We start from the raw sequence: 11,789 nt of genomic DNA, 5'->3' as shown, positions 1-11,789 counted from the left end.
AATTCAACAAATGTTTTCCACGGAATTAGGGGAAGGCCCCATAATTAGTAATTACGAAGGATACATAGCAGAATGTCCAAGTCGCAAAATGTGCAGGCTACGTAAAATGAGCAAATCGCAAAATGTGCAAATCTCATAATGAGAAGATCGCAAAATGTGCAGATCTCATAATGAGCAGATCGCAAAATGTGCAGATCTCATAATGAGCAGATCGCAAAATGTGCAGATCTCATAATGAGCAGATCGCAAAATGTGCAGATCTCATAATGAGCAGATCGCAAAATGTGCAAGCAGATCGCATAATGAGCAAGTCGCAAAATATGTAGATTTTGAAATAGAACTCAGATTCTACAGGTCCAAAAAGCGTAATCGTTGCCAATAAGGCTTCCGTTGATTACTGAATGTTAAAATATTTTGAAACAAACCTGGTATATTTTTTAGTATTTTGATACCTTATCGTGACCTTGTTATATGAGCAAATAATTTATGAGGCAGGGCTTTGAAATATGCCTGTTGGACTTTGTACCATGCAGTTAAACTAGGGACGACACACAAAGCAAACGACGTTACGATATGTACCTTTCGCGACCTGCACTTTTTACGATTTGCACATTTGGCGACCTGCGCTTTTTATGATTTACACATTATGCGACCTGCACTTTTTACGATTTGCACATTTTGCGACCTGCAATTTGTACGATTTGCACATTTCGCGACCTGCTCGTTTTACGATCTGCACGTTTTACTACCTGCACCTTCTGCGATTTGCACTAGTGCTCATTTTGCGACTTGCACATTCTGCTATGTATCCCAACCCTAAAAAACTAAAGGAAAAAAAAGGATTTTGGTATGTCATTTATTTATTTTCCTAAAGTTCTGCGTGTAGACTTTATGCACGATGAATTTTAAACTTCAAAGTTTTTTCGCACGTATTATTTTATTCCTCTTTGCGCAATGAGGACTAGTTAGTTTCTTTACTTGAATTCGAGCAACCTTCCCAGACACGGTGGTCGGCAGAGCGTCCAGAAACACAACGCCTCCGTGTAAATGCTTCGAAGCCGATAGCTGTGCTGTAAACAAAAAACATTCCACTCATTAAATGAATACTTAATTACACAAATACAAATATTAAATAAAATGTCTCCAGATTCAGCTTAAAGCACGATAAAAAAGATACATGGAAATCATTTAGCAAAGTCATTAAATATTACCAAAGGTAAGTCAGAACCTTAATTTTGTCCTAAATCTCCATGTAGGGTACAAATATGTAGACTCCGAATAAATGGGAGGCAAAATATGGACATGTTAGAAATTGAGATTGAACCAACTTCTAATCCATAATTGTGCTTTGCTGGATAAAGTTTTGGGTACAAGAGATCGTCGGTTAGATAGAGACACTGTGCAAATCAGAGTAGTAAATGCACTTTATACGTGTGTTGTCAATGCATGGGCTTGTCAAGCTGTCAAGAGTGCAAAGAAATTTAGGTAGGGGTATAAAATGGGACTGGGCTGGTCATGTCTGCCGAATGCCGGACGACTTGTGGGCCAAGTTAACCACAGAGTCTAACCGGGGAGCCGGCAGGCCTCGTCGGCGATGGCGGGATGGCCTGGACTCCTTCTTGAGAGGCTGGCCAGATGTAGCACTGAACAGGGATGACTGGAAGGAGAGGGGGGAGGCCTTTGCCCAGCAGTGGGACACAGTGGGCTCTGTATAATATAATATAATAATAAAAAGGGATATAAAAGTACGAACTGGCAACAAGATCCTTGATGTCGTCGGCGGTGACGTGGTGGCCCGGTCTCCGCACCACGCACGCCACCACGTGCTCCCCGTCATCCGGGTGCGGCACGCCCGTCACGCACACGTCAGCCACGGCTGGGTGCTTCAGTATCACTTCTTCTACTTCCGGGGGAACTACCTGTGGCAATTAAGGAAATTTAAAATATTTTGCTGACTTTTGTTATTAGTGATTGCACTTCAGAGACTTCTTTTGTTTTTCCGGATGTAAAACTGGATAAATGGGGTTGGCGAGTCAAATATAGGTATTTACAGATGGTGCCAATATAGGTTGCCCTGTCAATTCTACTCGTAGTGACAAACTCTTTGTTAGGGTTCCGTAGCCAAATGGCAAAAAACGGAATCCTTATAGATTCGTCATGTCTGTCTGTCTGTCTGTCCGTCTGTCTGTCCGTCCGTATGTCACAGCCACTTTTCTCCGAAACTATAAGAACTATACTGTTGAAACTTGGTAAGTAGATGTATTCTGTGAACCGCATTAAGATTTTCACACAAAAATAGAAAAAAAACAATAAATTTTTGGGGTTCCCCATACTTCGAACTGAAACTCAAAATTTTTTTTTTTGTAAATGTTATCATGGTTATGTTATATTCCCTTTAAGCTAAATCCCATAGAAAAAAATTAGAAACAGGGGAAAACTATGCTGGCGCCATTTATTAAATAAAAACCATTGACAGTTTCTAGCACTAGTGCACTACGCAACCAACATAACCAAAACTAGGTAAAATGAATGCCTTTTCACTAATCGTACATTTGAATATGAGCATAAAGCATAAGTATATTGGAGCGGCGTTCATATTAAATTTCATTTTTACTCTAACAATGTACGTGTACCTACTCGTACTTAAAGTGCAACCAATTTAAGCACTGATTAAAAAAAATGTTCTAATCTCCGTGCATTCATTTCGCACAAGTACTTAAAAAAGCTCATTCCTCCTTCATAAAATAATATTGTAAGAGATTAGTAACACGCGACTTACCTGGTAATTTTTATACTTCAAGAGCATTTTGAGTCTATCCACAAAGTAGTAGTATCCATGCTCGTCTTTATAAAATAAATCACCCGTTTTTAAATACCCGTCTTCAGTAAAAACGTTTTTGGTTTCCTCGGGGTCATTATAATAACACTAAAAATAAATGAATTGTAAATTAGGTACAATAAGTAACATAATGGACAGACGTTTCAAATCGCAACGAGCGTCATCGAGCAATAGCCGCCGTTCTAGCGTGAGTCATTTTTGCTTTTTACTCTTTGGAATAATTTTTTGACTATCTGCCGCGTATTTTTGCATGCTGCATGATGTCATAAAAATCTAGTCATATTTATAGGAAGGTACTGTTTAAATTAGTTTTATATTCTTTGTATAAGATTTGCATGCCCACTAGCTGGCTACACCATGCTTTAAAATGTATTTACCTATTTGATAACATCAACTTAAACTCTATTCTAGCAAATAAATGATTTGATATTAGATATTTATTATTTGATGTCACCCTGAATACAAAATTAATTGCTTAGTACCTACCTACATTCCTTACATCAAAAGACTTCGCCATAGTTGAAAAAAAAAATTATAGGTAACACTTACTGCCATAGTCAGACCTCTAACAAACAATTCCCCAGTGACGTTTGGTTCCAGTATTTCTTTTCCAGTTTCTGGTGATATTAACTGAAAAATACAGGGTGCATTTTTTAAATGGAACAGTGAGTGCAGCTACCAGACCCGGTTCCGTGCTGCTACCTAAGCCAAAGTGCAATTAGACGACCTTTCCTTGCTTTTTTATTGACATTGAAAGATTTTGTTAAACAATATGTACCTCATGAAATAAAACTATTGAAACGGATTATATCGCGTATATTGAATTCATACTACATCCCGACGTTTCGGACCCTTTACAGCGTTCGTGGCCTACCTACAATTAGCAACAAACACAAAATTTTGATCAAAAATTTTTTCCAATCGTTTCCATTTATATCCAGAATAAAAAACTTATTAGAGAACTGGAAAAGTCACACACGGAAGAAAATTATTTCCATACATTTAATATGAAACAAAATGCATTCAGAGCTCTAAAAAGTATTTAATATTAGTACTGGCTCATTTGTTAGGGCCCAATACCGTGTTACTTATCTGACCTTAGCTTCATATTTAGGGTCAAGTGTTCCAACACTTGCGATAGGGTCTTCAGGGCGTTGCTCCATCACCAAACCGCCGGTCTCAGACAGCCCATACCCTTGTTGAATAACAGCGTCTGGTCGTATTCGGGTCTGAAAAAGTGAAGCAAAAAATTATACATAGGTAATATAATTTTTTGCTTCACCTTTTTAGAAACAAAAAAGCGGCCAAGTGCGAGTCGGACTCGCCCATGAAGGGTTCCGTATTTAGGCGATTTATGACGTATAAAAAAAACTACTTACTAGATCTCGTTCAAACTAATTTTCGGTGGAAGTTTACATGGTAATGTACATCATATATTTTTTTTAGTTTTATCATTCTCTTATTTTAGAAGTTACAGGGGGGGGACACACATTTTACCACTTTGGAAGTGTATCTCGCGCAAACTATTCAGTTTAGAAAAAAATGATATTAGAAACCTCAATATCATTTTTGAAGACCTATCCATAGATACCCCACACGTATGGGTTTGATGAAAAAAATTTTTTTGAGTTTCAGTTCGAAGTATGGGGAACCCCAAAAATTTATTGTTTTTTTTTTCTATTTTTGTGTGAAAATCTTAATGCGGTTCACAGAATACATCTACTTACCAAGTTTCAACAGTATAGTTCATAGTTTCGGAGAAAAGTGGCTGTGACATACGGACGGACAGACAGACGGACAGACGGACAGACGGACAGACGGACAGACAGACAGACAGACAGACAGACATGACGAATCTATAAGGGTTCCGTTTTTTGCCATTTGGCTACGGAACCCTAAAAAGCGGCCAAGTGCGAGTCGGACTCGCCCATGAAGGGTTCCGTATTTAGGCAATTTAAGACGTATAAAAAAAAACTACTTACTAGATCTCATTCAAACCAATTTTCGGTGGAAGTTTACATGGTAATGTACATCATATATTTTTTTTAGTTTTATCATTCTCTTATTTTAGAAGTTACAGGGGGGGGGGGACACACATTTTACCACTTTGGAAGTGTCTCTCGCGCAAACTATTCAGTTTAGAAAAAAATGATATTAGAAACCTCAATATCATTTTTGAAGACCTATCCATAGATACCCCACACATACGGGTTTGATGAAAAAAAATTTTTGAGTTTCAGTTCGAAGTATGGGGAACCCCAAAAATGTACCTATTGTTTTTTTTTCTAATTTTGTATGAAAAATTAATGCGGTTCACAGAATACATCTACTTACCAAGTTTCAACAGTATAGTTCTAGTAGTTTCGGAGAAAAGTGGCTGTGACATACGGACGGACAGACAGACGGACAGACGGACAGACGGACAGACGGACAGACAGACAGACAGACATGACGAATCTATAAGGGTTCCGTTTTTTGCCATTTGGCTACGGAACCCTAAAAATTACCGACAACACTGTTCAATTCAAAATGCCATCTTTTCATGGCCTTTACAACTGGTTCAGTTCAGTAATATGAGCATTCCGAAGAATTTTTAAAAGAAAATCGGTTAGGCCATTTTCGAGATATTGGGGAACATACAGATAATACAGAAATACGACCTACATTGTTCGATGTGGGCCTGTATCATATGGAAATAATTACATACATAAAGGTACTGCTAAAATCGTTGACTTTGCTGCAGAGAGATAAAAATCGGCGGCAACCATAGGTGGGAACGAAAGGTCCGATCGCTGTGTCTCGCTCCAACCTATGGTTGCCGCCACCGGTCGCGTAATATCATGCCCGGGCCGTTCACACTACCTTAAGGCACGCCAGCAGTTCTTTATGGACTTTACTGCCTCCGGTCTTAATAACGTCGAAGCAGGTTAGATCACAACGTTTCTCGTGATGCAGTATAGGCGCCAGTGCAGTCGGGGTGCACAAAGTTCCACCGGGCTGTGAAATCAAATACATTTACTTTCTTTTTAAAATTTCTTAAAAAAAAAGTTATAAACGTCGGCGTTGCCTAAGGACGATTTACGAACATTTTATACAACATTTTCATTTCATATAAAGTTTTTTTTAATAAGTATACTTATTTTAATAGAAATTAAATGTTAAACGGCCAATCATTGTCTATGGAAAAATTGAAATTGATTGATTGATGAATAATGAATAAACATTGAGTTGAATTGATATGAATCTTTGTTAATATATTAAATGTCTATTACAAACCTTATCTAGTGACCAGGGATGTTGCGAACATCCGCATCCGCAACCGCAGAACTTCCGCATTATTTTCAACATCCGCATCCGCATAAAATCGATGCGGACGAGCTTATGCGGATGCGGATGTCGAACAAGTCGGTACAGGAACATCTTAGCGGCGGCGTAAGTGCTAGGTAATTTTAATTTCGTCATTACCTATAACGAAATCGTCTAGCTAGATCCAGAAAAGTCGGCCAAGTTACTGTTTATTAAATATAACGCACCTATATTCTTGCTCAAATACAAAACATTTCGTTTTTTTTAATAAAAAAATAGTACCTAATCTTGACATCCGCATCCGCAACCGCATCCGCGGATGTGAGCCATTAAATATCCGCATCCGCATCCGCGGATGTCAAAAAATCTACATCCGCAACATCCCTGCTAGTGACCTATGTATGTTGGACCAGGCACCTACTTGCACCCTGCGTGGGCGGGCGCGATGGCCAACGCGCCCAATGAGGTGAAGAGGTGATTTCCCCAAGAGTCGGGTCCGAGTCCGGACGGCCGCTGGCGAGGTTGCGGAAGAGTACTTCGGCGTTCCTGGGACCTCGCCTTATAGCAGCGAGGCGGCAACAGAGGGGTTTTAGTGGGTAAACCTGGGATCTCATTAGCCCACAACAGGGAGTCCCACATAACCATCCCGGCCCGTCCCCGCGCCGGGTGGTATGCGTAAAGCATTTCCCCTCTTAAAAAAAAAAGGCACCTACTTGCAAGGTGTTACTAACCTTATACTTATTAATAATATCAATGATATGTTCCGTAGTGACCGGAGCTGAAGACTGCACCTTGATGTGGTTGATCGGCATGAGCAGAGCGTTGAAGCAGCCTGATATCCAGAGCAGAGTAGACAGGTTCAGAGCTGTTTTACGCTCACTAGAAAATACAATAATTATTGAAACACTGCTATAATCTTATATTTTAGTTACATTTTGCGTTCTAATAAGTCTGTAATCTAATTATTTAAACACATGTCGGTAGGTTAACTGGAAGAGATCCCATACAGGGATAAGTTCGCCTTTGTTGTATTTAATTTACTCTGTAACTATGTTTCTCGTGTTTTTATTTCTATGTGCAATAAAGTATATACATACATACATACATACATACATACTTACATATTATTACTTGGATAAAAAAAATAGCGAGTAAAAACTAGTTTATTTTCACCATTAGGGCGTTTTCTTCATCTCATCATCATCTACCTCGCGTTATCCCGGCATTACTCCCTGGGAGCCTGGGGTCCGCTTGACAACTAATCCCAAGAATTGGCTTGGGCACTAGTTTTTACGAAAGCGGCTGCCATCTGACCTTCCAACCCATAGGGTTAACTAGGCGTTATCGGGATTAGGTAGTCCGGTTTCCTCACGATTTCTTTATCTAATTGGTGAAATAATACAATTAAAAGTCTCCTAAGCTTCATCGTTTCTTATTCTGAATTAGTATTTCCAAATTTCCATAGAGAAAAAAATACATAGATTGCTCACTCCAGGATACATCAGTTTTGATACCATAAAGACTATTAATTTCAGTGTCTACATCTAGCATCGAGTAGCGGAACTATCAGTAGACTGCTACTTGACAATAATGTAGCACCGACCGGAAAGTCTTATGTTGTTGAGCATTAGACTTTCCGGTCGGTGCTACATCTACAGGGTGGCATTTGAGTCGTGATCAGTGAGTAAAATAAATGACAAAAAATAAACAAAAATAAAAAAAATCTTGTCTAATTTTAGTAAGAGTAGGGGCATTAATAAAGCTTGGAATAAATAAAGCTTTTTATTTATTATATTTGTATCTCCTTTTTTGGGATCACGGGCCTATAAATCCCGGTCTTTTGATAGGCTTGCGTGGGGATATAGATCCAACACGTAGAGGCCCCTTGGAGAGATTTGATGTCATGTAGAACGCCTGCTGGAACCCGTTCACAGGTGCAACAATAGACACTCATGAACCGGTCGCAGCAGGCATTGGGACTATTGTAGAAAAAGTAAACAGTATATCGGTCTATGGATTGAAGTTTGGGTGGACAATGATACTGGGCTATTGTAAAGAAGTCCGGACACCTGCCATAACAATGCTAACACACGTTATCGAGGCAGGTGGTGACTCGCCGCTGACTAGATGGGCCCTTGAAACTGTCGTCGTAAAGACGACCAGGGGCAACATCGGTGTGAACGGCTCAGGGGTGTCGAGAGGTGTACACCGCTTTCTACCCAGTGGCTGTAAACAGCCACTGTGCCAACTCGCGCTTACGCAAATTTCACTTCCACCCCTGGAGCATACAGCTCTAACGACTCCTCTCTGGACGGCCAATGAAGGCAAGCCAGAGCCGAGAGTCCTGCGGGTCTCCTTGGGGTCCACTCCGACCGACGAAGACACGCTGGAGACGGAGACCCTGACTAACTCTCTGGAGCACTCGGGTCCGTGGGGTCGTTACTCGTTATTTATTATATTATTATTATTATAGGGGCATTAAATTGCTCGTTGTTTATGGAGTTAGAAAAACATAATATTACTGATCATGACTCAAATAGCACCCTGTATTGACAAGTAGCAGTACTGATAGTTCCGCTACTCGATGCTAGATGTAGACACTAAAATTAATAGTATTTTGGTATCAAAACTGATGTATGGAGTGAGCACTCTTGTCTTACTATATTTCTCTATGGTATTTCTAAGGTACCTCACCCATTTTTAGGTTCCTTATAGCTATAGAACTCTGTCATCTGAAACAAGTGTGGGTGTGTGAGAGCCACTATTTTTGGCTGTCCAGTGCTTCCACTTGTACTGACAAGCCAACAATACACTTCGTCCGTATTGAAAGTAGCAACCCTGAAAATTTATAAAAACTATCTAACCAGCTATGTCAGCCTAAGGTTCACCCCACACTGGCCACAGTATTTTTTGAGCGTCGGCGTCTAGTCACCGCTATGGAAAATGGCGTCGATGCGCTGTTGCGCCAACGTTTCTTCGAGCAGCAGCCATAGAGTTGACTAGACGCCGACGCTCGGGAGACGCTAGTGACGGATGGCCCTTAGTGTATATTAGCTATATATTACAATCGTAAAACATGCAGAAAATCTTAAGCTTGTACCGCTAAGGCTAGAAAATAAAGAATTGCGCGGACATGCTGATCCTAGAACTGTCTCGGTTTAAATTTTAAGTTAAAATATAATAGTAAGCGAAGTGAAGGACGCCAGTATTTTCTTAGACACTCCTATCATATCCGTTGCAATTTTTTTTTAAAATAAAACTAGTGGTTCTGTGAGCTGTGTAGACTTCCCCATGGCTTCCTCCCTTTGAAAATATTCCAAAAACTGAATCGACAAAAAAATCCGATTAATTATCAAACCTACAAAATATCACGAAAATCGGTTGAGAAATGCTATCTGTAGAGGAGAATAGCCAATACGAAAGCATTTTTGTCCTAGCTAAAGCTTGTGCTTATGACCAAGCGGCCACCTTGGTCAAAAAGAAAAAACAAAGTATATTTACTGGAATTCGTCCTCTCGCTGTGAACCCTGTTGGGCTTCCACGAATTTTGCTAAGGAGTCCACTTCACCGCCAAATGTAACAATTTTGGTGCTCAAATTCAGTTCCCGTATCGCATTTTTATACTCATCGAACATTGGGTATTCGCAAAAAGCTATTTTCGGTTTTATTAAGGTAAAAAAATGCTTCAGTTCATCTGAAATAAGATGTTTAATATTTAGTTTTTCATTTACTTAACTAAGCAAGGCCTACTACTAAATCTTAATCTAAACTAACAACTAACAAATTCACAACCTATTCACTAAATTCGCCCCGCGCCCCTCCAGATGCAAAGGAGCCCATCACGTTCGCCGCGTTGCCACATTGAACCGCGATGGACAACCTTTGCATAAGCATAGAGAAAAAAATACATAGTGCTCACTCCATACATCAGTTCAGACTATTAATTTCAGTGTCTACATCTAGCATCGAGTAGCGGAACTATCAGTACTGCTACTTGACAATAGATGTAGCACCGACCGGAAAGTCTTATCTCAACAGCATAAGACTTTCCGGTCGGTGGCTACATCTATTGTCAAGTAGCAGTACTGATAGTTCCGCTACTCGATGCTAATAGTCTTTTTGGTACTAAAACTGATGTATGGAGTGAGCACTCTATGTATTTTTTTCTCTATGGCATAAGGAACGACCCGGAGCGAGGGTCATGACCACTCTCTCTCTTTAACGAAGTACGTATGTTTTATCTTTCTGAAAAAAAAAACTGAATTAACAAACCTACATATTAGTCAGTAGTATAAATTTAATAACTATTTCGTTCAGCACCAAACGTACTTACTTATAAACAAATTCTCAACATTTGTAACAATTCATATAAGAGATGGGACACAGCACACAGGCCCAGCCCAGAGGCCCAAAAATCTCCTTAAACTTTATTACTCGCGAGCGACGCGTGTGATTCGTTCGGTTTACTTCTTAAATTGCGAGATTTATAATCATAATCACTTACTGCATTTAAGGGCTGGGTCGAGCCCGGCTACGGGTAGTCCGTTCATCATTCCCGCATAGAAAGGGATGTGCACATCGAGATGGTTCTTTCCACCTATCACAATGGTATCGCCCGGTACCAGGCCGAGCTTTCTGAAGCATTGCGCCAGACGAATGCTTCGGGACAGCACCGACGCACACGTTTCTTCTATACCTGTCGCTGCATCTATCTGAGAAAAACTGTGACGTCTGTGACTTAGACACTGATATTTCAAGGTCACTGTATTTATTTCAATACAACACTGATGACCACCTAATGTCGAACTAGTTTACGTGACAGCTTGACAATACATACTTCCATACTTCACTACATAGTAGGTATAAAACAAAGTCGCTTCCCGCTGTCTGTCTGTCTGTATGCTTAGATCTTTAAAACTACGCAACGGATTTTGATGCGGTTTTTTTTAACAGATAGAGTGATTCAAGAGGAAGGTTTATGTATAATTTGTTAACCCGTGCGAAGCCGGGCGGATCGCTAGTATAATATTATAAATGCGAAAGTGTGTCTGTCTGTCTGTCATTCTGTCTGTTACCTCTTCACGCTTAAACGGCAGAACGGATTTAGTTTAAAGGCATAGAGATAGTTTGAATCCCGAGGAAGGACATAGGATAGTTTTTATGTCGGAAGTCATCCCTAAAGCGGGTGAAAAGAGGGGTAGAAATGAGGAAATTAAAGAAACGCCTGTTAAATGGTGTAAGCAATTAAGCATATTGTACTCCTAATTATCGGCATTAATTTTATCCAGGTTTACTAACTCTAACTGATGGAACTAATTCCAAGTCGCGGGCAAAAGCTTGTATAAGCTTAGGTATACTTATACAATATACATGTTGATAACAAAAATATTAAATATAATATCCACTTAAGAACAATAACCGGTATGTGTATATTTAAATATTTTTAATTCGAAAGAAAATACATGCTGGTCAAAATAACTTACTTGACAAAAAACTTACTTGACAAATCTCATCAGCTCTTCTACGCATGTATTCCATCAAAAAGTGTCCCAAATGATAACTGTCGCATCTTCTTTTCCATTCAACAACCATATTTATGATTATATTAACGTATTCAACAACGTAGCTGAAACAATCGTCGTGG

At 39.6% G+C, this 11,789-nt stretch overlaps 1 protein-coding gene across 1 annotated transcript; it reads right to left on the bottom strand.

Annotated features, from left to right (window-relative positions):
• Positions 1 to 912: 912 nt before the first annotated feature.
• On the bottom strand, positions 913 to 11,789 carry LOC134657130 (luciferin 4-monooxygenase-like). Its single transcript, XM_063512681.1, has 11 exons — positions 11,645 to 11,789; positions 10,650 to 10,857; positions 9,647 to 9,839; positions 8,840 to 8,983; positions 6,877 to 7,024; positions 5,702 to 5,836; positions 3,937 to 4,068; positions 3,389 to 3,469; positions 2,780 to 2,926; positions 1,754 to 1,919; positions 913 to 1,070 (listed from the first exon to the last, which is right to left on the bottom strand). Exons 1-11 carry the CDS (start codon positions 11,735 to 11,737, stop codon positions 913 to 915), a joined length of 1,605 nt encoding a protein of 534 aa, XP_063368751.1. The 5' UTR covers positions 11,738 to 11,789.

The sequence above is a fragment of the Cydia amplana genome, chromosome 19 (genome assembly GCF_948474715.1).
Source record: "Cydia amplana chromosome 19, ilCydAmpl1.1, whole genome shotgun sequence".
NCBI classification, from domain to species: domain Eukaryota; kingdom Metazoa; phylum Arthropoda; class Insecta; order Lepidoptera; family Tortricidae; genus Cydia; species Cydia amplana.
The sequence above is the reverse complement of the archived record's forward strand: the minus strand, read 5'-3'. Positions and strand labels throughout refer to the sequence as shown.